Source organism: Pristiophorus japonicus, chromosome 4, assembly GCF_044704955.1.
Source record: "Pristiophorus japonicus isolate sPriJap1 chromosome 4, sPriJap1.hap1, whole genome shotgun sequence".
Classification (NCBI taxonomy): domain Eukaryota; kingdom Metazoa; phylum Chordata; class Chondrichthyes; family Pristiophoridae; genus Pristiophorus; species Pristiophorus japonicus.
Genome location: NC_091980.1, coordinates 114,284,393 through 114,311,922, shown reverse-complemented (window position 1 = coordinate 114,311,922; position 27,530 = coordinate 114,284,393). Strand labels below are relative to the sequence as shown.

General features: G+C 46.1%; 1 protein-coding gene across 14 annotated transcripts in view; it reads right to left on the bottom strand.

The window, feature by feature from the left end:
* LOC139263036 (PH and SEC7 domain-containing protein 2-like) overlaps positions 1-27,530 on the bottom strand; it is a 420,621-nt gene that overhangs the window by 248,364 nt on the left and 144,727 nt on the right. For all 14 annotated transcript variants that reach the window (XM_070878509.1, XM_070878513.1, XM_070878508.1 and 11 more), the window contains one exon: positions 7,108-7,821. In XM_070878509.1, the coding sequence (XP_070734610.1) occupies positions 7,108-7,733 (626 nt within the window). In that variant the 5' untranslated portion in view covers positions 7,734-7,821. The remainder of the gene's footprint in view (positions 1-7,107; positions 7,822-27,530) is intronic.

Sequence of the window (27,530 nt, the reverse complement as noted above, 5' to 3'; positions counted from 1 at the left end):
CCTATAGTTACCTGCCTTTTGCCTGCCCCCTTTTTTAAACAGAGGCGTTACATTAGCTGCTCTCCAATCCGCTGGTACCTCCCCAGAGTCCAGAGAATTTTGGTAGATTATAACAAATGCATCTGCTATAACTTCCGCCATCTCTTTTAATACCCTGGGATGCATTTCATCAGGACCAGGGGACTTGTCTACCTTCAGTCCCATTAGTCTGTCCAGCACTACCTCTCTAGTGATAGTGATCATCTCAAGGTCCTCCCTTCCCACATTCCTATGACCAGCAATTTTTGGCATGGTTTTTGTGTCTTCCACTGTGAAGACGGAAGCAAAATAATTGTTTAAGGTCTCAGCCATTTCCACATTTCCCATTATTAAATCCCCCTTTTCATCTTCTAAGGGACCAACATTTACTTTAGTCACTCTTTTCCGTTTTATATATCTGTAAAAGTACTCCAGGTGTGGTCTCACCGATACCTTATACAGTTGTAGCAGAACTTTCATGCTTTTATACTCCAGTCCCTTGCAATAAAGGCCAACATTCCATTTGCCTTCCTGATTACTTGCTGCACCTGCATACTAATTTTTTGTTTCATGCACAAGGACCCCCAGGTCCCTCTGTACTGCAGCATTTTGTAACCTCTCTCCATTTAAATAATAATTTGCTTTTTTATTTTTCCTGCCAAGTGGATAACCTCACACTTTCCCACATTATATTCCATCTGCCAAATATTTGCCCACTCACTTAGCCTAGCTATAACCCTTTGCAGATTCTTTGTGTCCTCCTCACAACTTGCTTTCCCACTCAACTTTGTATCATTAGCAAACTTGGCTACATTACACTTGGTCCCTTCATCCAAGTCATTGATATAGATTGTAAATAGTTGAGGCCCCAGCATCTGTGGCAAGTTCAGGCAGCGGAAAGAGCATGCGGCAAGTTTGTCCCACCCTCCCTTACCCTCAACGACTATCTGTCCCACCTGTGACAGGGACTGTAGTTCTCGTATTGGACTGTTCAGCCACCTAAGTACTCATGTTAAGGGTGGAAGCAAGTCTTCCTGGATTCCGAGGGACTGCCGATGATGATGATGATGATTTGCCAACCGGAAAATGGTCCATTTATCCCGACTCTCTGTTTTCTGTTAGTTAGCCCATTCTCTATCCATGCTAATATATTACCCCGAACTCCGTGAGCTCTTATCTTGTGCAGTAACCTTTTATGAGGCACCTTATCGAATGCCTTCTGGAAATCCAAATACACCACATCCACTGGTTCCCCTTATCCATCTTGCTCATTACATCCTCAAAGAAGTCTAGAAAATTTGTCAAACATGATTTCCCTTCATAAAACCATTTTCCAAATGTCTTTCTACTGCTTCCTTAATAATGGACTCCAGCATTTTTCCAACGACAGATGTTAGGCTAACTGGTCTATCGTTTCCTGCTTTCTGTCTCACTCCTTTTTTAAAGGAGAAAAGAAAAGTAGAGATGTGGAGAGATCAAGGGAGGGAATTCCACTGCTTAGGACCTAGGCAGCTGAAGGCGTTGCCACCTATCGTGGAGCAATTAAAATTCGGAATGTTCAAGAGGCCAGAATTGGCAGAGCGCAGAGATCTAGGGGATTAGAGATGGTAGAGATTACAGAGATAGGGAGGAGCGAGGCCTTGGAGAAATTTGAAAACAAGGATGAGAATTTTAAAATTGAGGCGTTGCTTAACTGGTGTCCAATATAGGTCAGTGAGCTCAGGGGAGATGGGTGAGCGGGACTTGGTGGGAATTAGGACATGGGCGGCAGAGTTTTGAATGACCTTAACTTTATGCAGGGTAGAACTAGCGAGGCTGGACAGGAGTACGTTGGAAGAGTTAAGTCTAGCGGTAGCAAAGGCATGGATGAGGGTTTCAGCAGTAGATCAGCTGATGCAAGGGCGGAGACGGGCGATCTTAGTGATGGAATGGATATGAGCTCAACTCGTGATCAAATATGACACCAAGGTTGTTAACAGACGTGGTTAGACTCAGACCGTTGTCAGGGAGAGAGATGGAATCAGTGGCAAGGGAATGGAGTTTGTGGCAAGAACCGAAGACAATGGCTTTGGTCTTTCCGGTATTCAATGGAAGAAAATTTCTGCTCATCCAGTGCTGGATGTCGGACAAGCAGTCTGAGCAATGGAGGGTTTGAGGGGGTTAGAGCTGGGTATGATCAGCGTATATGTGAAAACTCTCGCTGTGTCATCATCGGTGTCACTGGATGATGTCACTGAGGGGCAGCATATAGATGAGAATTAGGAGGGGTCTAAGGATAGATCCTTGGGGGACACCAGAGGTGACAGTGTGGGAGTGGGAAGAGAAGCCATTGCAATGGATTCTATGGATACAGCTGGAATGAAAGGAATACATCCAGTCGAGTGCATTCTCATCCAGCTGGACAATGATGGAGAGACTTTGGAGCAGAATTTTGTGTCGAGAAGGACGAGGAGGGATCATTAACCTTTGTCGCAGTCAATTAGGATGTTATTTGTGACCTTGGCAAGAGCCGTTTCGGTACTGTGGCGAGGGCAGAAACCTGATTGCAGGGATTCAAGCAAGGAGCTCCAGGAAAATGTGCATCGATTTGGGAGGCAATAACCCATTCAAGGACTTGAGAGGAAAGGAAGGTTGGAAATGGGCCGATAATTTGGAAGGATGGAGGGGTCAAGGATTGTTTTTGAGGAAAGGGGTGATGTCGGCAGATTTGAAGGAGAGAGAACCGTTAACAGTATCAGTTAACATGGAACCAGGAAGGGAAGTTAGGTGGTCAGCAGTTTAGTGGAAACAAAGTTGAGAAAGCAGGAGGTCGGTCTCATTGACATGAGCTTTGTGAGGGGAGAGCAACTCGAGAAATATGCAAATTCAGGGTTAGGGCAGGGGGGGAAACTAAGAGGAAGTTAGCTCCGGTGGGCATGGGGAAGGAGAAGTAGCATAGGCAGTTGAATGGATGTTCTCGATCTTTTTAACAAATCGTTCCATGAGCTTCTCGCATTTATTATTGGAGGTGAGGGAGGAGGAAGCAGAGGTGGGTGGTTTGAGAAGACGGTTAGTGGTGTAGAAGAGAAGCCTGGTGTTATCTTTGCCTTCCTGGATGATCTTAGAATAGAGGGCAGTTTGAGTAATGGAGAGCAGGAACCGATGCTGCTTTATATGATCCAGCTTTATCTGATGATGAATGGTTAGACTAGTTGTCAACCAAAGATATTCAAATCTGCGTCCCTTGGTCTTAAACACAAAAAGTTAGCATGGAGGTACGGCAAGTAATTAGGAAGGGAAATGGTATGTTGGCCTTTATTGCAAGGGGGATGGAGTATAAAAGTAGGGAAGTCTTGCTACAACTGTACAGGGTGTTGGTGAGACCACACTTGGAGTACTGTGCACAGTTTTGGTCTCCTTACGAAGGAGGGATATACTTGCATTGGAGGCAGTTCAGAAAAGGTACATTAGGTTGATTCCTGAGATGAAGGGGTTGTCTTATGAAGAAAGGTTGAGAAGTTTGGGCCGATAATCTTGAGTTTCGAGAATCTATGGAATTCTCTGCCCCAGAGAGCTGTGGAGGGTAGATCATTGAATATATTTAAGGCGGAGATAGACAGATTTTTGAGCAATAAGGGAGTAAAGGGTTATGGGGAGCAGGCAGGGAAGTGAAGCTGAGTCCATGATCAGATCAGCCATGATCTTATTAAATGGCGGTGCAGGCTCGAGGGGCAAAATAGCCTTCACCTGCTCCTATTTCTTATGTTCTTATGTAATTGTCTAATCTTGTGCTCCTGGTGGACAAGGCTCCCCATCAGGAACAAAAGGTCAGAAAATTACTCCAACGTCTATTCTGGGACTGTGGTGGATCACAAGCTGGGTCATTTTCTGTAAGTGAACCTGGTTGGTAAATCCATATATATACACAAAACGTCATAGAACATTGCAGAGTTATTTTTTTCTCATCGGTGGCCTGAACCTCGGAGAAGGTAAGGAAGAAATCTGATAGGCTACAGAAAGTTGCAAATAAGCATGCTCACACTTTGCATACAATGTTGTGTTACTAGCAGCAGTAACAAGTCAGGATTTTTTGACCATTTTTCCACAGACAATTTGAAAATAAGAGTTCATTACAATGTTCTAATTTTCTAAGCAAAGCATATTCCCATAGTTTAAAAAAAATAAAACACATAATATTAACCACCTTTCATCGAGGTAAGTTGTTTTCCTCAAAGACTAAATAATAAACAATGTGTTAGCTTGTGTAGGTAACCGAAGAACAACTCACACCCCATTGTATTGGGAAGTCCTGTGATTGCTATCTGTCTGTGAAGAGGGAGATTAAAAAAAGATATAGGCTGGAATCTGTCGGTTCAGAGGGCAGGTTCGGAGCGGGTGCGCTGTTAAAATCTAAAAGATTGACAACGGGTCGGGATCCTGCTGGGAACCTGCCTTCGTGTCAGTTTCCCAAGTGCCGGATCTGCCTGCGTTTTACAGACCCAACAATTGAAAGAGTTAAGAGTTTGTTAAAAGGTACTTAAACAGCATTTTACCAACTACTTACCATTTCTCCAGCTTTGCAATGAGTTTCGTGGCGCTCAGATATCACATCAGGTAAGGAGGTCGGCTTTTGAATGACCGCTCTGAATAGATTACAGCTGCAAAAGTGGTATAAAAGCTACCATTTCACAGCTCTTTACTTTTCAATGTTGGAAACTGCAGTCTCTAGGATTTGGAACACACTTTTGAGCTTTATGCAGTTTGGAAGTGTTTGGAGTAAAGTCTCTATCCACTGTCACCTCCTTGGAACAACCTTTCTTACCATTGACAGGGCGCTTCTGTCATCTCAACTTCAGCCGCCACCTATTCCATCAGCATTGATGCCCTTGAAAGAATCTTACCTTGGTCCTCAGAATCCCACCACCATCAGGCCTAACATCAACATCACCAGGCACAGCAACAACAACAACACCAACCTTCTCCGCAATCAACTGTTGCTGCACAGGACACAGTATCAGCACCTGACTACATTACTTCTAGGAGGCCAGGGATGGCCTCACCATGGGCAGATTTACTTCTTGATGCTGTACACCCTGGCTGCCACATGATGCGCCAGATTGGCACCAAAGCACACCAGCACCATAAAGCATCCCTACAATGCCCAACCCATTCCTTTCACACTCATCACCATTGTGGGATGTACCCTTATGTCTCACCAATCACTACAACTCACTTAGTCACCTCTAAAGCTGCACACAAATCTGTCCAAGGACATAAAGTGTTGAAAAGAAAGATTTCCATGTTTGACAGCACATTAACAGAAACTTTACATGAACATTGGCTAAAACACACAAATAACTTGCCTTTGTGTGTTGTTAGTTGGTATGATTGGTCAAGGATGAGGGGGGACTGTGAGGGGTGGCTAGTGAGCTGGGGAAGTGATAATGTAGATAGAGAGGGATGGGTGGAGGTTCAAGGTAAGTTGGTGTAAGGATGTGCAGGAGTAGGGTAGGGAAGGCAGAATGATGGGGATGTGATGAGTGGCACAGCAGGATGAGGTTGAGTGTGACTTTGTCATAACGTTTCAATGATATACTGAGATAATTGAAAGGCTTGTGCCACTGCAGCCGAGTCCTCCTGACGACATCACTGCTTGTGTCCTCCTGTGCAATGTGCAACCTGGCTGCATTGGTCTCCTGGGGAGGTCTTTTCCGCCCATTGGATGGGTAGAGAGCCTCCCCATGTGCGGTGGCTCCCTCCATACGAATATGGAGGGAATCATGGGAGCCGAGCACCTTTGTGCCGTGCTTGTCAGTGTTTGCAGCATTTCAATGCTGCAGATCACTGACAGCACAACTGTCAAAATAAAGTTGGCCATAGTCCCCTTAAGGAAACTAGCTGATGATGCGTCATCCAAATCCTGAAGACTTCAGCTTCTGACATTGGAAAGTGAACAGCTGGGAAATGGTATCTTTTATACTACTTCTGCAGCTGTCAACTAGTCAAAGCAATGGAGAGGCATTGAGAACTATTTACAATCTATATTAACGACTTGGAAGAAGGGACTGAGTGTAACATAGCCAAGTTTGCTGACGATACAAAGATGGGAGGAAAAGCAATGTATGAGGAAGACACAAAAAATCTGCAAAAGGACATAGACAGGCTAAGTGAGTGGGCAAAAATTTAGCAGATGGAGTATAATGTTGGAAAGTGTGAGGTTATGCACTTTGGCAGCAAAAATCAAAGAGCAAGTTATTATTTAAATGGAGAAAGATTTCAAAATGCTGCAGTACAGTGGGACCTGGGGGTACTTGTGCATGAAACACAAAAGGATAGTATGCAGGTACAGCAAGTGATCAGGAAGGCCAATGGAATCTTGGCCTTTATTGCAAAGGGGATGGAGTATCAAAGCAGGAAAGTCTTGCTACAGTTATACAGGGTATTGGTGAGGCCACACCTGGAATACTGTGTGCAGTTTTGGTTTCCATATTTACAAAAGGATATACTTGCTTTGGAGGCAGTTCAGAGAAGGTTCACTAGGTTGATTCTGGAGATGAGGGGGTTGACTAATGAGGAAAGGTTGAGTAGGTTGGGCCTCTACTCATTGGAATTCAGAAGAATGAGAGGTGATCTTATCGAAACGTATAAGATTATGAGGGGGCTTGACAAGGTGGATGCAGAGAGGATGTTTCCACTGATGGGGGAGACTAGAACTTGAGGGCATGATCTCAGAATAAGGGGCCTCCCATTTAAAACAGATGAGGAGAAATTTCTTCTCTCAGAGGGTTGTAAATCTGTGGAATGCGCTGCCTTAGAGAGCTGTGGAAGCTGGGACATTGAATAAATTTGACAGAAATAGACAGTTTCTTAAACAATAAGGGGATAAGGGGTTGTGGGGATCGGGCAGGGAAGTGGAGCTGAGTCCATGATCAGATCAGCCATGATCTTATTGAATGGCGGAGCAGGCTCGAGGGGCCGTATGGCCTACTCCTGTTCCTATTTCATATGTTCTTATGTAACTATGCAAAATCAAGTGCTGTTGTTAGCAGTGGCATATATTTAGGTTATTTGGAACCTTAGAATTGAGATGCATCTCCTAAAGCAAATTACCTTTTCTGCTCCTCTTCTGCGTAACATTTTATCTGTGTATCCTTCCTACATGCCTTGTTTTCTTCCAAAAATATACAGCTGTCTTTTTTATCCGCCAACCCCATGAGTATGACATTTTCTGATCTTTCACCAAGAGTCTCCCCAGCTTTTAAGTCACAACTGATTCCATTTGCCAATACTCCAGACACTTCCTCAGCAATTTTGCCATGAGCATATTCCATGCTTGGTTCTGCTATCACCTCAACCTCAAGTGTGAGAATAGAAGTATTCTTTGTGCCTGCACTATATTCTTGATCTGGCTGTCCAGGCTTTCTTTTCACGCCCTGTGCTTCATCTTCTTCTTTAATTATTGTTCCCAGATGTTCAGGTGCATTGTTTGGTCTCTCATCTCCTATGCTTGGGCTTTTAGCAGCAGTTGACTGCTTAGCTGTTACACCTGGAATATATTCGGAGCTTAATGTAGCGATCTTTAGAAAGATCTGTTCATCCCCATTTGGAGCTTGACCTTCCACAGCTGTCAGCTGATTTTTATTTCTGTTTTGGATAACTGTTTCTTGCACCAAGGTGTTGAGCTTATTCTCTATACCAACCCCTGAGGTACAAGGGGTGTTCTTGTCTTGGTTCATGTCAAAATGTTATAGAAGGTAGGCAACCTTCCAGTTTTGAAGTGTACTTTGTTTCGTTACTTATAGTTGATAAAGGTGAAATTTTAATCTGTAGGAGAGAGAAAAATAATGTTTTTCTGAATGAACAGTTTGTAGCTAGAAAAGCTGAAACATAAATAATACAAAATATTAGAGTAAGCAAACAGATTACCTATAATGTAACATTTAATAGGAAATAATTATTGCAAGACCAGATTCATTTACATTACATGATCAAACATATTTGTACAAAGTAGGCTGATTTAACATACTGAAAAAAGACCAAAATGTTGCAACCTTTCAAAAAGGTAACTTTTCGATTATCCATTATTTCTGAGGTGTATTATTCATCGTGATTTTTCTTTCATTTTACATGAAATTTCACACACATTTTATTCAGCTTTTTCCTGACTACCTCAGTTATAAACCTGCTGCTAATTATTTAAGAAAATTACAATTAAGCTGGCCTTAATATAACAATTGATGCAAGTTTTATTTTCTATTTTAAAATAATTATCAATTCCCTCTTTTCATGTCATTCTTTGCCAAAATCGCACAGGTTCCTAGTCAAATGAATGCACAAGCAGCTTATTTCCAATGCTCATTGCAATGTAACTCTGTAAGCAGCCACACACACACAGTGTGTCCTGGAGCAACCTCGATTTATTCCTTGTCCCCTTTGTGGTGTATGTAGCACACAAATCACTGACTCCACACGATCTGGTGTAAGTCTAACTGCTGTGACCTTCGTCCTTTATTGTTCAGCTCCAGAGTGCCTCCCAGGCGTGGTGGACAGCCTTATATAGCCCTTGTTACAGGTACTACCAGGGTTTCCCACCGCAGCGCCCTCTGTGGTGTGGCATAGTACTTACAATACATTTAAGGTACTGGGACGATACACACATCATTACATAACATCACCTTCCCCTCCCCCACCTGGACGCAGGACAACCATACACACATCATTACATAACATCACACTTGTCCAACAGAAGGCAGGTGAGCATAGACAGTGCGTTAGTATGGTACATTTTATCTGGTACATTAACTGGTTATTGACTGGTAGCGGAATCTTGATTTCCTTGTTAGCCGTTATCATTAATTGTACTTCATCCATTATTTTACACAAATACAGTGGCCATTCAGCGTAAAAAAAGTAATTCTTATTATAAATTCACTATCTCACATTAACATAGCTCATTTTAGACTCGCTCTGCCAAACCGAAGTCCTTTGTGGGGACCACCTCTTTGTAAGGCCCTTTTAAGACTCCCGGGTGCATTTCCTCTTTAAGGCGCCATGTTTGATGCAGGAGGATTCCACGAGGCTTCCCCTTGGGCGCCGCCATCTTTGATGCTCTGCAGCTCCGACACGATGCCGCCACCATCTTCTTCTCCGCCGCTCCGAATGCCCTCCGCCGTCACAGCCTCCGTTCCCCTCCGCTGCCACCTGACTTGCCGCCTCTCCAGCGGCCGCACTTGCCGCGTCCCCCGCGGCCGCCGTAGCGGCCTCCCCTGCGGCTGCCATGGCCGCCGACCCCCAGCTGCTGCCACCGCCCGACGCTACCAACTCCTCTGCGGGGCCCGCCCAATGGCCTCTTCCTCTGCGGGGCCCTTCCGAATCGCCGGCCCCTGGATCCCTCAGCACCCCGCCCGCAGCGCCCCGCCGGCTCACCTCCCCCCCCCCCCCCCCCAACTAGGCCCCTCTCTGCAGGGCTGCTTGCCTGTAGGGATTGAGGCTGCAGGGTCTCTGTGTGAGGTCCGGGCCTGGGGCTTGCCTGTGGGGACTGGGGCTGCAGGGTCTCTGTGTGAGGTCCGGGCCTGGGACTTGCCTGTGGGTGGATTGAGGCTGCAGCTCCAGCTCGGTCGGCGCTGCTCTCTGGGGACCCGGGGCACGGCAGCACCCCGGGGAGCAGCAGCCTGGGAATGAAGTCTTCCCAGCTCCCACGGACCGTCCCCATCCACCTCCGGCCGAGGAGCGTCGGCCCATCGCCTGCAATGACCCACAAAGGTAAAGCGTGCATCTCGTCCCCGTGGGATACCTGCACCATCGCTCTGCCAAGAACAGGTATTAGTTCCCTGGTGTAGGTACGCAGCTTCACCATGATCGGGACCAGCTTGGGTCATGCAGCTGGGTTAATGCACAGTTTATCAAAAGTTCTCCGACTCATCAACGACGGACCCGAGCCCGTGTCCACTTCCATACTCACTGGGACTCCATTGATTTTTACTTCACTTATCACTGGGGGCGAATCGTCGGTGCACGTATACAGTCCAAGCACCTCATCTTCTTCTACCTGCTCCTCGCTGAACAGTGGATCATCCCCCATCTCCTCAGCCACACGGTGAGTCCGATTTCTTTTACACATACGCTGAAGGTGGCCTTTGACGTGGCAGGTATTGCACGTATACTCCGCGAACCTGCACCGGTGAGCCCATGGCTTCCTCCACAGCGCCAGCATGGTGCTGCTTGATTGGCCCCCCTCGGCGGACTCTGAGCTCCAGGATCCCGAGGTCCGTGCTCTCTGCCCTAGGCAGAGCCACGTTCTGCAGTTTTGTCCGTGGTGGACGCTATCCTGTGGACAGTGCCTGCCGGGTTCGAGACTGTGTAGATCATTTGCTTGGTGCTGCAAGTCGAGGTCATATATGCCCGGCTGATGGCGATGGCCTTTGTCAGAGTGACTGTGGGTTCCGTGGCCAGCAGCTTGTGAAGGAAGCCCTCGTGGCCAATCCCCATAACGAAAACGTCCCGCAAAGCCTCGTCAAGGTGTGCCCCAAAATCACATGGTTTTGGTGACATCCTGGCCCTCATTCTGCAGTGATGGTAAAATTTGTATCTGGCCGTGAGGATGCTCTCCTTCGGTTTCAACTGGTCACGAATGAGTTCAGTCAGCTCCTCGTATGACTTGTCCCTGGCGCTCCCAGGTGCCAGCAAATTCCTGACGAGACAGTAAACCTCATCTCCACAACTGGAGAGCAATATCGCCTTACACTTCTCTCTCATTGCGTATGTGTCCTCCGTCAGGTCGTTTGCTGTGAAGTAGTACTCGAGCCTTTCCGTAAAGGCCTCCCAATCATTGCCCACGGTAAAATCCTTTAGCGAGCCCAGAGTAGCCGTGGTTGCATGGAGTTCGTCCGCTTCCTCGTTGCCAATGTGGTGTATGTAGCACACAAATCACTGACTCCACACGATCTGGTGTAAGTCTAACTGTTGTGACCTTCGTCCTTTATGGTTCAGCTCCAGAGTGCCTCCCAGGTGTGGTGGACAGCCTTATATAGCCCTTGTTACAGGTACTACCAGGGTTTCCCACCGCAGCGCCCTCTGTGGTGTGGCATAGTACTTACAATACATTTAAGATACTGGGACGATACACACATCATTACATAACACCCTTTACTTTGAAAACATAAATCAGAATGTACTATGTGGGGAATCACATGTACAAACCCACGTCCTACCATTTCATGACACCGTTCACTATGGGTTCTCTACCTCACAGTATTCAATACTGCACTCCATTAACCATTGTAAAAGCTAGTTTAAAAATTTGTAATAAATTTGATTTCTGTAAAAACTGGCATGGCTCATCTACTATCGTCTATTTCACAGTTCAGCATTATCAATGTAAGCTGAGTCCAAGGTGCTGCTGTCTACTCTTCTAATTGATACAGAATGATTTGATAGTATCTAATCTTTTAGATTCAAAAAAGAAACCAAATACACTTAAGAACTCTCTCATTAATATAACTCAGTACTAAAGATAAAAACAAAGTTTTTTCATATATTAATAAATGTAGACCAATTGAATTGTTTCATTTTATTCCTAATATGTGTCCACACGCAGCACAGAGGTAGTAATGTTATCCTGAATCATGGGTTGAAACCATTGAGGTGCTTAGGGGTTTATATTTAAGCAAATGATTTATTAAACACAACCACTCCAAAATATTAGAAAAGCAGAAACTGCACATATTTACATTACATTCGAGGACTAGTCCTTTCACTCTGGAACCTGGGAACTGGAATCGAGTCTAGGCCGATGGGAACAAAATTCAAAGTAAAATTACTCTGAGCAGTCTCAATCTATTTGGGGGAGCACGAGGCATTAAAACCACTCAAGATTTGGCACGAATCTTATCTAAATTGACAGTTTGAGAGATCTGGGTATGAGAAATGGAAACTTCAGATTGATACAGAAGGGACTGCAGATTTGAGTCTGAGGTTAGAGCACACTGATGGGAGTTTTATTCTACATCTAATAAGAACTGAAATAATTACAAGATAAATTTGGCATGATCTGGAACAAATCAAAGTTCAAGTATACATTTTAAAAGGGCCAACTTCAAAGAATTAGGTAAAAGTTTATATAAATCCACTTGGAAGCTAGTATTCAAGAAAATGTTAATTGAGGATAAATGGAAAACCTTTAACAACTTACTGAGTATGCACGATAAACACAAGCAAAGGACGAGTAGACTAGTAAACACAGACTAAGTAAAGACCCCAAAATGGAGTAACAAGACAGTACCATGTGAAATAAAAAAGAAAAGAAAAAGTCTACAAAGCTTGCAGGTAGAAAGAGGAGTGGGAACAACTGGGAAGAATACAGAATGGGTCAGAGAACTAAGGGCTAGATTTTACACTTTTGTGCATATCGCCCAAAAATAGGCGTTATTTCTGGCGTGGGCAATAAAAATGGGGTTTCAGATCGCCAGCTAGTCAAAGCACCGAGTCTCCATTTTTGACATTGGGCGTTATCGCGAGCGATGTGAAATGGGCGGCAGCGTTAAATCTCTCTGACCTTCTGCCATAAAGTGTCGCCAGCCTTAGCAAAGCTCGATTCTTGCGATTAAGGAGGTCAAGGGTCATCATGACATGCGCAAAAGAGGAGACACAGAGAGAGGGAGCTGAGAGGGACTGAAAGCGTGTGTGGCTGTGGTGTGTGTTTGTTTGGCTGTTGTGGGAGGCATGAGGGAGATTCACCATCAGCAAAAAGCCTACTAAGCACCAAGAACATAGTTGACACCGAGTATTTGTCCAACAAATAAGATATAACATGGAAGGGATGGTGGAGGTCCTGGAGCTGGTAGCCAGGAACACTGGTGGCAGAGGGCTCCCAGTGGTCCTGGAGCGTGGCACTGCACCCCAAGGTGCCACACCCCCATTGCCAACGACACACAAGAGCCAGGAGCAACATCTTGCTTCTGGCTCGGAGCACGTTCCCACCTTGGGACCGTCCTCTCCCATATCGGTCCAAGCAGCGCTTCGGTTGCCATTCCCACTGTCCCCCCCCCCCCCCAATGAAGCATCACATGCGGAGCTCCTCAGCCAGGCAGCTTGGAGTCAGGAGGGGAATGGGAAGGGGTAGAAGGGGTAGCGGTGGAGAGGAGAAGCAGGGGGTGTTGGTCTTTACAGAAATACTGATGATTTCAGACAAATGTTCGGTTTAAATGTTTTTTATTTAACAAAACCTTGTTGCGCATTGGTTTAGATAACTGCACCGTTACACGCTGGTGATTCCTTATCAAAGGGTATAATTACACTTAACTTCGATCAACTTAAACTTTAACTGTCACTAAGGTGATGCACACCATTGATGTATGACCTGCACACCCAGCAGTGTGTCAGCCTTGTAAATAACACCAACGCTCTTTCAGGCAAAGCGCTCATTGATGAACTCCTGACACAAGGCTCTTGCAGCTATCATGCCACCATGGGCCCTTTCATGCAGTCTACAGGAGGGCGGGGCATGGCATTTGTCAAGGTACCACAGAAAAGGTTACAGCACAAGATAAAAGTTCACGGGGTTGGGGGTAATATATTAGCATGGATAAAGGATTGGTTAACTAACAGAAAACAGAGTGTCGGGATAAATAGTTCATTCTCGGGTTGGCTACCAGTAACTAGTGGGGTGTCGCAGGGATCAGTGCTGGGACCCGAACTATTTACAATCTATATTAATGACTTGGAAGAAGAGACCGAGTATAATGTAGCCAAGTTTGCTGACGAAACAAAAATGGAAGGAAAAGCAATGTTTGGAGGAGGACACAAAAAATCTGCAAAAGGACATAGACTGGCTAAGTGAGTGGGCAAAAATTTGGCAGATGGAGTATAATGTTGGAAAGTGCGAGGTTATGCACTTTGGCAGAAAAAAATCAAAGAGCATGTTATTATTTAAATGGAGAAAAATTGCAAAGTGCTGCAGTATAGCGGAACCTGGGGGTACTTGTGCATGAAACATGTAAAGTCCTGTCCCCTCAGTACAGATTCACACAAGGCATGTAGTGAAGTCAAGGTCATTCTGAATCTGCACTTTTATTTCACAGCTCTGGAATGCTGCACTTGCCTGAGACCTGTCCTTATATACCTGTCTCTTGAAAGTGCACCCCTGGTGGGAAGGTATGCTGGTGGTTACAGGTCATATCTTATTACAGTCATGTATAGCATGTTAGGATACAGTTATATATAATAATGTAAGATACATGACAAAACACAAAAGGTTAGTATGCAGGTACAGCAAGTGATTAGGAAGGCCAATGGAACCTTAGCCTTTATTGCAAAGGGGATGGAGAATAAAAGCAAGGAAGTCTTGCTACAGTTATACAGGGTATTGGTGAGGCCACACCTGGAATATTGCGTACTGTTTTGGTTTCCATATTTAAGAAAGGATATACTTGCTTTGGAGGCAGTTCAGAGAAGGTTCACTCGGCTGATTCTGGGGGTGAGGGGGTTGACTTATGAGGAAAGGTTGAGTAGGTTGGGCCTCTATTCATTGGAATTCAGAAGAATGAGAGGTGATCTTATCGAAACGTATAAGATTATGAGGGGTCTTGACAAGGTGGATGCAGAGAGGATGTTTCCACTGATAGGGGAGACTAGAACTAGGGGGCATAATAGAATAAGCGGCCGCCCATTTAAAACTGAGATGAGGAGGAGTTTCTTCCCTCAGAGGGTTGTAAATCTGTGGAATTTGCTGCCTCAGAGAGCTGTGGAAGCTGGGTCATTGAATAAATTGAAGACAGAGATAGATAGTTTCTTAACCAATAAGGGAATAAGGAGTTATGGGGAGCGGGCAGGTAAGTGGAGCTGAGTCCATGATTGGATCAGCCATGATCGTACTAAATGGCGGAGCAGGCTCGAGGGGCCATATGGCCTACTCCTGCTCCTATTTCTTATGTTCTTATGTACCTCCTCAAAAATTTCAATCAAGTTAGTCAGACACGACCTTCCTTTAACAAATCCATGACGACTGTCCTTGATTAATCTGTCTCTTTTTAAATGAAGATTTATCCAGTCCCTCAGAATGTTTCCCAATAATTTTCCCACCACCGAGGTTAGGTTGACTGGCCTGTAATTACTCGGTCTATCCCTTTCTCCCTTTTTAAACAATGGTACAACATTAGCAGTCCTCCGGCACACCTGTCGCCATAGAGCATTGGAAATTGATGGTCAGAGCCTCTGCTATTTCTCTCTTGCTTCTTTTAACAGGCTGGGATACATTTCATCCGGGCCTGGGGATTTATCCACTTTCAAAGATGCTACACCCCTGAATACTTCCTCTCTCACTATGTTTATTTCATCAATATTACACACACTCCTCCTCCCTGATTGCAATATCTGCATCGTCCCTTTCGTTTGTGAAAACAGACAGAAAGGACTGGATTTTCCGGTCCTTTGCGCTCCGGGTTTCACCTCGGCGTGGCATGAAAGACAGCAGTGAAGTTTCCTGCACCCTGTCACTCTCCGGTCGAGTTTTGCGGCGGCACTGAGTAGCTCTGCCGGGAAGAGCTGTGCCGGCTGTGCAATGCCTCTGGTTGCGACACCCACAGGAGTTTTGGTTGTTGCCCGGAACTCGGAAGTGCGCCCGCAATGACTGCCTGGGAAATCAGAGCGGTCCAGCCGGCGGCACAGAGGAAGGTAAAGTACTACAAAAATAAGTGCAAGTGTTTGTTCTTTTAATTTTTTTTGTGATTTGTGTTGTGGTGGCATGGGCAATGTTTTGGAATAGTTTGTGTTTTTTTTTAACGTTTCCCCCCAGGCCTCTCTCAGAGCGCACATAGCCTGGCTCTTTAGTTCTCAAGGTTCCCATCCTTGCACCACTAAAAGTGTGCAACAACTTCCTTAGTGCTGCGTCCCCTGACGCAGGACCCAGATGCCCAAACTTACATATGAATGCGCAAACTATTCCCGGCTGGTAACTTTCCCGCCCCACCTCCATTTTCGCACCGAAAACAGAAAATCCTAAAATCCAGCCCATAGTATTAATTGAGAACCATACCCACATCTTCCGCCTCCACACACAGGTTACCTTTATGGTCCCTAATAGGCCTTACTCTTTCTTTAGTTATCCTCTTGCAGTTAATGTATTTATAAAACACCTTTGGGTTTTCCTTAATTTTACTTGCCAATATTTTTTCCTGCCCTCTCTTTGCTTTCCTAACTTCTTTTTAATTTCACCCCTGCCCTTGGTATCTGTCATAAAATTCTGTCGGGATTGGACAGGTTAAATGCAGGAAGAATGTTCCCGATGTTGGGGAAGTCCAGAACCAGGGGTCACAGTCTAAGGATAAGGGGTAAGCCATTTAGGACCGAGATGAGGAGAAACTTCTTCACTCAGAGTTGTGAACCTGTGGAATTCTCTACCACAGAAAGTTGTTGAGGCCAGTTCATTAGATATATTCAAAAGGGAGTTAGATGTGGCCCTTACGGCTAAAGGGATCAAGGGGTATGGAGAGAACGCAGGAATAGGGTACTGAAGTTGCATGATCAGCCATGATCATATTGAATGGTGGTGCAGGCTCGAAGGGCCGAATGGCCTACTCCTGCATCTATTTTCTATGTTTCTATAAGCTTCCCTTTTTTCTTTATCTTACCCTGTATGCCCCTTCACATCCAAGGGGCTTAAGATTTGTTAGTCCCACCCTTTTTCTTTACCTAAACTCTCACTATCTCCTCCTTGAATGCCTCACACTGTTTTGAAACTGATTTACCTTCAATCACATCTCAGCTGAATAAAATTAGTTTTGCCCCAATTGGGAACTTTTATTCCTGGTCTATATTTGTTCTTTTAATAATTACTCGAAATATAATTGAATTATGATCACTACCACCAAAATGCTCTCCCACTGATACCCTTTCCATCTGCCCAGCTTCATGCCCTAAAACTAACTCAGAACCACCCCCTCTTTGTTGAGCCTGCTATGTACTGGCTAAAAAGTTCTCCTGAATGCATTTTAAGAATTCTGCTCCCTCTATACCTTTCACACTAACTCTATCCCAGTTAATATTAGGATAGTTGAAATCCCCTACCATTACTGCCCTGTTGTTTTTGCATTTTTCAGAAATTTGCCTACATATTTGCTCTTTATCTCCTGACTGTTTGGGGGTCTATAGTACACTCCCGGCAATGTGATTGCCCCTTTTTTGTTCTTCAGTTTAACCCATATTACCTCATTTGATGATCCATCTAACATATCATCCCTCCTCACAGCTGTAATTGTTTAGTTAATCAATATTTTGACCCTCCCTCCTTCTTGTCTGAAAACCCTGTAACCAGGAATGTTGAGCTGCCATTCCTGCCCCTCTTTCAGCCATGTCTCATTAATAACTATAATATCATACTCCCATGTGACTATCTGTGCCCTCAGCTCATCTGCCTTATTCCCTAGACTCCTTGCATTGAAGTATATACCATTTAGCACTGCCAAACTCCCTTGTTGTCTATTTCCTAACCTTTGTTTCCTCTGCCTTCCAAACTAGTTTACTAATTTTCTGCCTTCCATTTCCATATTTTGTTCTCTCCCTTCTGAATCTACTCTCAGGTTCCCTGCTGGGCCTCAAGGATCTGAGAGGTCCTCTCTTGTGCAGGCTAGTGAGCCACTTACTGGGACTTAAGGATCCGAGTGATTCTCTCATTGAGGCACTATGGGCCTTTTGCAGAGCTCGAGTGGTGCACAACAGTTCTCTCAACAGTTCCTCCATTGGGGTTGGTCTCTTTTTTTCTCATTAGAGACATAGGACTAGAAATTTGGTTCTGCCCCAATTTTGAAAAGTAGTGACAGGCGCTAATTATTCTGACCTCCTGGTAAATTGTTTGTTTTTTTGGGGCACTAAAAGCATAAATATATACAAGTGCCCCCTATAAAAGGGGAGGGGGACACTAAAACCGGCAATTAAAACAAATTAGACTTTGAAACATAAAAATTAAATTAGAATTTGGTTGCCGGGGGTGATGATGCACTCCAGTCCCTCCGGCGCCCACTTCTTCATCTCCAGGGACATCCTGGCCCGGATGTATGCGCGGAAGAGAGGTAGGCAGTCAAGCTGAACGACCCCCTCGACTGCCCGCTGCCTGGTAAATTGCTTGTTAGCTTTCCAAGAAAGAACTGCAGTGCTAAATCAATCGCTAACAACCTCACTTGAGCAGTACATGGGTTCTACCAGCACACGATAATGAATTTCAGGTGCAATGCAATGGTGAATCATCATTCTCACTGGCTCCTTCCAGCTCTGAAAGGGAAGGTTCCATCATTCTGCACAACCTCATTCTCAACATTGCTGCTTCTGAAGGCGACTTGCAAGCAACTCAACCTGTGAGAGAGCTCGCTTCCATTGCAGCACAGGCGGAAGCCACACAATGTCTTAATGCTGTTATGCAATCAATGGTTGGTAGCATCGAGTCTCAGACAGCTCTCATGCCACGCAAACTCTGACTGCTGCCATGGTCACTGGGTCCACCACAGTTAACCGAGCAGGCCAGCAATCTATACTCCAGCAGGTTGGTAGGAATGCTGAGGTGCTTCCCTGGGGGAGTGTCAGTGTGTCAATCAAGCAGTTACCTGCTGTCCTCTCAGGACGACAGCATTCCTGAGCCCACCACTGCCACTCCACCATTGCCCTCATCACTGCCAGTCATCCAGCCAGCCCAGACTGCCACCGCCCAGCGTGTGGTGGTGCAGTGTATAGCCGGGCCTTCCAGGCTCAGAGCTGGTCAAGGGCGTGCTGCAAGGCCACTTATAGTTTCTAGCACCGACACTCAGCAGCCTTCTACCAGCCCTGCTGCAGCCACTGGGGACACACTATGTAGGAGCAGTAGATTAGGAAAATACATTGTAAAGAGGGGAAGTCAGGGTTTGCACAAGGGTGATTAGATAATATTGTTGTATATATGTCTTTACTGAATTGTGATAAATTTATTAATGGAATGTTGCAGATTTTGTTCTCAGTTCAGCTTTGCGCTGTGATATGGCATGCAAAATGGATGGACTGATGGGTGATGGTGAGCAACTAGGGTCAAATTTATTGGAACTGCACTCTGATGAGGTGGTCACAGACCCATCCAGAAGTCCAATCGAGTGGCTGCCTCCTCCATTGCTACTGTTCCTCCTCCTCCGGAGGTGATCCCATTATGCCTGGTGACAATGGCTGGGCCAAGATGTGCAGCATGCAGCACACCATGATGAAAAGGGTCACCCACTCAGCCAAGTACTGGAGGGCTCCTCCTGAGCGGTCAAGGCAGCGGAACCATTGCTTGAGCATTCCGATAGATGATGATGTTGCTGGTGGCAGCATAGCTCTCATTAGGCAGGAGTGTTGTGGTTATGGAGGGGAGTCAAGAGCCAGGTGGAAAGCAATAGCTCTTGTCTCCAATCAGCCAGCCAGGAGCTTGATGTGATGGCTAGAAAAGTGCTGGTAAACCGGTCTGGCTCAGGATGAAGACATTGTGGCTGCTGGTAGGATAGCAGACATTGATGGTGAAGATTTGCTGTCTATGGTCGCACACCAACTGCACATTAAGTGAGTGGTAGCCTTTGTGGTTACAAAATACCTCAGGATGGTTATGCGGTGCCCGCAAAGCAACATAGGTGCAGTCAATGGTGCCCTGCACCATGGAGAAGCCCGCTATTCTGGCAAAACTACATGCACACTCATCCTGTTTCTCTCTGGTGATGGGGAAGGAAATGTAGTCCCTTATTCTACTGTAGAGTGTGTCTGTAACCTCCCAGATGCAGCAGACAGCAAACTGCGATATGTTAGATATGTCTCCTGTTGCAGACTGGAAGGATCTGCTGCCGTAGAAATTGAGGCCGATGGTGACCTTGACTGCCACTGAGAAACCCATGGTCACCCTCGTCTGAGTCTGGAGGTCTGGTTAAAGGAGGCGGCAGAGTTCTGTGACCACGTCCTTGGTGAAGCGGAGCCTTCTAAGACACTGCTCCTCAGTTAAATTAATGTTGGAGAAGTGCTCCTTGAATATCCTGGGAGAGTAAGGCCTCCTGTTGAAAGCTCTGTTGGCCCTCCTCCATCTGGCCACATTTTGCAATTTTCTCTCTGCCGCCACTGCCTCCGACATTGACGCCAGAGGGAGAGGTAGAGTGCCATACAGCCCCCATTAACGTATGCATATCTAGGACAGAATGAAAGTGACAAATCTTTAGCAGGCAGAACACTCCTGAATGTTTTAAATGTTTAACTCACTGAAAACAGCTGTTTTGCAATGTGACCCTGATAAGTCAGCATTGATTGGAGACTAAAAATAAATATGAAGTTTATCCCTTTAAATACCGCTCCTAAGCGGCCTTCCGAATGCATACCGCCTCCTCTTCCTGCCGTTGTTCACGCCTGGCGCTAAGACAGCGGGGGGGGCGGGAAGCAATTTCACATCCGGGTCGATAACGTGGCATTGCGCACTTTATGATGTCACGATCTGCTAGAGGCCCAGGCAGTAAACTGGCAGTAAAGTTTGCAGGCATCGCTGCATTCGCCACAACTGGTCGCTAAACCCTTAGCGCACCCCCCTGGGCGCTAACAGGAGGCACTAAGCAGCTAAATTTCTCCCCCACAGATCCCAAATATTAAATGTCCTACCATTTTGTAGCCTCCTTTCCCCTACAAACAGTCGCCCTTGAACAATCCAAGTTCCAAACACCTTTTTATAAATGCACAGAGCAAGACCACACAATACATCTTTCAGCTCTCCAACTCCCAACCTCCTCTACCTCAATGGTGCTCCTGAACCATCCCTTTTATGCTCACCTGGCTGGGAAAGTCTCCTCACACTCCAGCTGCAATTACCTTTTAAAGGGGAGGTTCTTAAAGGGCCCGTCCTCTAGGATCAGGGCCCTCAGACATACCAGCCCTCAATCACCTGACTACAATGCTTAAATAGCTTATCAATTTCCAGCTCAGGAGGTGGCATTGTGCACTTTACACCACCAACCTCCTTCTGTAAGCATTCCCTCATTTGCCTTACATGCTTTGATCTCACAAAAAGCCTCAAGTGGTATGTGGTCATACTGTTTATTCCTCAAGCAGCCACCTTGGTCTGAATTTTTCTCGGAGGCGGGGAAGGAGCCGGGGGAGCTGGATTGAGGTCGGAAAACCAGAAAGAACCGGTTTCTCTCAGGCCCTGTCGAATTTAACGGCAGGACCCAATTAAAAAAAAGAATTCTCAGTTTTCTGGCCGCAGACAGCCAGATTGAGAGGCTGGCTGGCTGGCTGTTGGGCGAGTAGGCTTTTGGCACAAAGCTGCAGCTGGAAAGCGGAGAGGAGCGAGAGAAGGGTCGAACCTGGCTAATAGTGGCGGGTTGGAGGTCAGAGGCCTGAGGCGATCAGAGGCAGTGGGGGAGATTGGAGGCTGCGAGGGTCAGATCGGACGGCCTCGTGGAGGAGGTTGGAAGGCAGATCGGGTCGGGGGTGCTGTCTGATCACGAGGGGTTGGCAAGGCAGGTACATTAGATCTAGCATGTAAGTAAAAAGAGGCACTTACATCCTGAATCCAGCAGTTCTGGCCTCCTTTTAGCCGTCGGGTTTCCCAAGGCCAGGGGAACCCTACCAGCCACAGTTAAATTTGACATCATGAATTATAATGAGCCTCATTATAATATTTAAACTGCCAACCCATCTCCTGGTAGCGGATTGGTTGGTGACTCCCCGTCCCCCCTCCATAAAAACTGTAAGTAGAAGGGTTGGAGATGGGTTGGGGTCGGGATGCAAATTTTTAACACTTTAACTTCCCACCTGACCCAAACCCGCCCATTTTGGGAGTTAAAATACATCCTCCTTTAGTTTTACTGCATCTTGTGGTTACTCAAGTTAATGTCCTTCCTTTTTCTTAGACAAGGCAGCCCAAAACATCAGGCAGAGATCAGCTACAGGTGGTGCACATCAATCCCAAGACTTCTAACTCCAAATGAGGAAGAAGTACAGAATATCCTGGGGAGGGAGGCCATTGAAAGTGTTAGAAATGGGTAAGTGGGAAATGTGCCAGCTGAGAGTTAATCACGATATTCCGCATCTCCTCCTATTATACTTATATTAAATGTTAGTGACCCATATCTTCAAACCCTTTCAGCATGCAACTCAAAACCACAATCCTAGAAACCTTAGGCAAACTATATTGCAGTATTCCCCAGACTCCCACCAAGCTCAACCGAAGTGTGCCTCAAGGATACTTGATTATTACTCTGGTGACTGCATGAACCTCATTATGCCAGTGCTGAGCTCATTCCGAGATACTGGACAGGTGTTGATGTGCCATGATTTCAGAGGATAGTCTTCAACTCCCAGAAGCCACCGTGATACTTGCTCTTCTGGTTCAAATGGTAGACTGTCTTAAAATTAAGGCATTGTGACAACAACTCCCAGGGAAGTAAGCATTAACTTGCACGTTATAAACTGAATGTGTGTTTTTTTTTATTAATGTAGGTGGGTGGTGGCATTATTAAGCTAGTAACACACCCATGCAATCTTGATTACTTGGACTTTTCGGAATCCTGTCGGTAAAATTGTAGTGCCCTGCCATGTTGCTGTCTATTGTCTCTGAAGTTGATGAAATTGCCTCCTTGAGCAAACAACGTATCCATAATTTACTCAATAAATCTGTGTGCAGCTGATGTCCCAGTGGAAGCCAGGAATGACCCCATAGGTAGAATTTCAAACAACTTATAGCCATTGGTAATTTAATACCTGTGCTGGTGGTGGGCTATAGGTCAGATTGCAGCATGTGTAATAACTGACTGACAGCTTCCTTTTGTAAAGCAGACTTTTGGCATGTATTGCTCCTTGGCCAAGTGAAGCAGCACTGCTTGCATATTCTGTTGTTGAGATACTGGAGGGTAGGTGCAGTGTAACCCCTTGGGCTGGATTTTCGGCTTTTTGCGTTTTCGCCTGTTTACGGGCGCAATTCGCGGCAGAGTTAACATTAGCGCCAAAGCGAGCAACTTTCGGCAAATGAAAGTTCACGAGGAGCGTTAGCGTTAACTCCAGCATTGCACCACACAGTTTATGCGCCGGAGCTGAAAGTTCCGGTGCTAAAAAAAATTGTTCATTCTGCACATGAGCAATTTTGTTTTTACCTTCACGTTAACATAGAAATTTACAGCGCAGAAGGCCATTTCGTGAAATGCAGGGCGTGGCTGCATGCATGCGCAGTACAACCAGGGCTGAATCAGCCATTTTACATTTGGATTTTGATGATGGAGGACAACGATTCTATACAGCGTGCCAGGCGATTCAGCCATGAGGCAAATGAAGCTCTAGTGGGGGCTGTGGAAAGAAGATGGCAGGAGTTGCATCGTAAGGGTGGACCACTGCCATCGATTTTTAAAAGGATTTGGAGGGAAATCGCTGAGGAGGCCTCTGCCTCAGACACTGTGGTCAGGACTGGCACACAGAGCCGAAAGAAGTTTAATGATCTGACAAGGTTCGTCAGAGTGAGTACCATTTTCATTCATGCATTCCTTCATTACTTCAATTATAAATCTGACACACTATTTGTTCTCATGCTGTTGGTGACTCTCAGCACTCTGTGGGTTGCCTCCTAAAATGCATGGCACATAGGTAGGCTTAGTTCAGCACCCTACTTGCTATGAATGATCTTTACACATTATTAAGATTGCTTTCTGAGATCTCATAAGATGGCTCCCCACTTTGATGTCCCCCCACTTCGATGTTCCCCTGATGAACCATGTACAACTTAAACAGAGGACTGTATTACAATCAGACAGTATGGCATAAGTGGCTATCTGTGCCACAAGAGCAGGTGCAGACAGGCGGCGATCCACCTCAGACCCTGCCACTCATTGATATTTGAGGACAGAGTGGCAGGCCTCATCGGTGTCACAGGTCGGGCAGCTGCCACTGGGGGCACTGACCTCCGTTTTGATACTGAGGGTAAGTTCTGCACCCTCCCTGGCCTAGATTGGGGCAATGTCCTGCAGTGTGTCTGAACTAGGCTGGGCAATGTACTGCACACTCCCTGTGCTGGGTTGGGGCAATGTCATGCAGTGTCTCTGGACTAGATATAATGGAGTAGCGGCAGTCCTTCAAATGAGCCTGTGCTATGTGGCCTTCCTCATGTCAACCTGCCCCCTCCCCTGCTGCTAACCACTCGTCTGTTGCTTTCTACTTCCAGATGACCAGCCACAGGTGCAGCAATCCTCAAGGGACCACTCCATGTCAGGCCATTGTCTGGAGGAGGAGGAAGAGGAGGAGGATACCGATGAGCCGACCCCGGCGCAGCATCAATCGACCCCTGTTCTACCACAGGCCCTCAGCTCCTCTGGGGATGACGTGACATTCTCAGAGTTCGACGACTCCGCGGCTCCTGGGACCAGTGGCGTGCAGCAATGCCACACGAGGAGTCTCGGAGAGAGAGTGGCGCGAATCCTTGCAGAATATGGCGCGTCACAGGCACAAGCTCTGCTTCGGCTTGGGCAGGTGATGCAGTCCATAAAGCCTCCCGCCATACTCTCTGCATTCCCCACTGTCACACCTAAACCCAAACCACCTGTGACTGGCAACGCCGGTGAAGAGGCTAGCCAGGCCTTCCACGCCACGAGTGTTCCAGTGCATCCCCAGATGACGTCTCTATTGTCTTCCCCCCCACCCCCCCAACACAGTAGCGCTCTGGCAGCCTTGCTGCATGCCATCTTGGTGCCAGTTTGGGTAGGAACAGCAGGCAAGGGAGGGTGATAAGGGGAAGGAGGGCAAAAGCCGGTGGGAAAAAATATGGGCGCAGGGTATTATATTGTTGATGCTGGATGCATCGTATGTTTAATATTACAGTATTATTATGTCACAGATTATGTTAAAGTACTATGTTGTTGATAATGTTGTTGAATGATCACACTGCAGCTAGTTATTTTATTTTATTAAAGTTTCACAATGAAGGTTACAAAGTTTAATACATTTTTTTATTCACCTTAACCATTCCTGTGTAGTGTCTCATTTGCAGAATAAGAGTGGCAATAGTCAACATGGTGGGATAGAGTGGCCAGGCAATGCTCAAATGTGCCGTTCACTCTTCAAGCAAAGCATTCAATTATGAGCTGCCAACATAAGGCTTTTGCAGCGGCAAAATCTCCACGATGTGTCCCCTGTGGTTGTAGTGGTGGCATGGGTTTCTTGCCAGGATCCTCTTCCTCGTCTTCCTCCTTCTCCCCTCCCCCCCCCCCAACTTTCTCCTGAGGTGGTCCTGCAGTTCCCATTTGCAATTCCTATCCCCTCATGACGGCTAAGTTGTGTAGCATGCAGCACCCAACAATGAACTGAGAGATCTGCTGAGAGGATTATCGCAGGCAGCCTCCAGAGTGGTCCAGTCATCGGAAGTGCTGCTTGAGCACTCCAATTGTTTGTTCGATGATGTTGCATGTGGCTGTATGGCTTCAATTGTAGTGCTGCTCGGCTTCTGTCTGAGAGTTCTGGTTGGGGGTCATGAGCCAAGTGGCGAGGCCGTAACCTTTGTCCCCCAGCATCCAGCACTGGCCTTGTGGTTGACGCTGGAACATGCATGAGACACTGGTCTCAGACGATCTGTATGTTCATGGAGTGGAATCCCTTTCGGTTTCGGAAAACCTCAGCATTCTGTAAAGGTGCTCGCAGGGCAATGTGCGTACAGTCAAGGGCACCCTGAACCTTGGGGAAGCCAGCAAATCATCCAAAACCTACAGCCCTCTCATTTTGGGTCTCCCTGGTCATTGGGAAGTTTATGTGCAGTAGTCACCTGGCAAATGCAGCAATGTGTAGCGTGCTGCGAGATGGAGCATATGTCCCCCGCTGATGCCTGAAAGGAGCCGGAGGCATAGGAGGCAAGTGCCAGAGTCACCTTCATCTCGACGAGCAGTGTAGTCCTGTTGCCGCTGGTAGGCTGTAGGGCTGTCTGTATGAACTGGCATATCTCTGTGACCACCTCTTTTTGGAAGTGCTGCTTTCTAACACACTGTGCCTCAGAGAGCTGCAGGTATAAGCTCTGTTCCCTGTAAACTCATGGGGGGAGGGGGGAGTAAGACCTCCTCCCCATAAGTCTGCGACCTCTTCGATTATGTTGCAAATGATCAACAATAAGCCTTCTTCCAGCTTGAAGCCGTATGAATATAGCAGCCAGGATTACTGGCTCCCGACTTAGCATGGCCCCCATCTTTTAAAATGTCCTTATATGTCCTTTATAAAACAAACTAGAAAATCACATAAACTTCACAATGAAAAGTATGCAGTAATGCTGCATTCATGTCCCAATCCCTCACAATCACTCACAACTGCAACTTTCTCCTCGGTTTTCAACACAGTGCGCCATGGGTCTGTCTGTTTTTTCTGGGGAGATTCTTGGACAGACGCTAAATCGGGCGAAATGCTCGAAAGTTCTGCCTCGGGCACTAGCGCAACAATTTACGTCATCCAAACGGTCAAAACAGTGGGCGGGCACTAAATTTTAGCGCCGCCGCAAACCATTGCCGGAAGTTCCGCCCGGGTGCAAAATTTTGTGCGCCTCGTTTCACGGCCAGAAAATCATTTTTGCGCTCCGCTGAGGTGCTAAATGGGGCGAAAATCCAGTCTCACAGCTGTTTGACCAATCTGGCACTTTTCTTCCTTTCTCATCTTCCAAAATATGGAGATATGAGGAATTGAGTCCTTTCTAAAATGCTTGGTGGTAGGAAATGGCAGATCCACATCAAATGGCACAAAGACAGATGGTAAAGTAAATGGCAACAACAAAAACAATAACAAATAGTCTCTAAAAATAATTCTGTAAAGCTTCAAGATATAACTGGAGGGCTTTAAATTCACTTCTGCCTTTTCAGCAGTGTCTAACTATCTTGGATGCCCATTTTATACAGGCAGGAACATAACTGACAGAAATGTCAGCGAATGAGATACAAGCCACCACGTCAATACTGACTCATTTCCATAGAATTGCCAAAAAAATGGGCAGGTATATCCCCAACCAATGGCACTAACATCAAAAATGGGGAGGCACAACAGCGGGTGGTGTTCTGGCAGAGTGGGACAGGTGAGGCACCCACCCATTTTTTGCTCTCAGGCACCCATTCTATACTGTTATTATGGATGGCTGGAATTGATAATTGTTAATGCAATGCCAGTCAACCTCTCTGGCCCATAAACATAGAAAATAGGTACAGGAATAGGCCTAGAATTCTGGACTAAACAATTTAAACTGTTCAATCTCATTCCTGCATGTAGTCAATTCTTCTTTGAGATTTTTTTTAAATAATTTTAAGTTTTTTCATATTTTTCCTTTCTGTCTTTTTTCTCTATCTTCATCCAAACTTCCTTTTCCACTCTTTATTTCTCTTTCTGTACCCGATTTGACTAATTCACCCACTCTAACTCACTCTCCTTCTCCATCTTTCCTGTTTCTGTCTCAATTTTTAAAACTCACTGGTTAAGGAGAGGGACTGCTGATCCCGCTGTTCACTACGGTCCCAGATGCCTCGTTGCCCTCGCCATGCCATTATCAGCTTATACTTCCATCAAGCTGCACT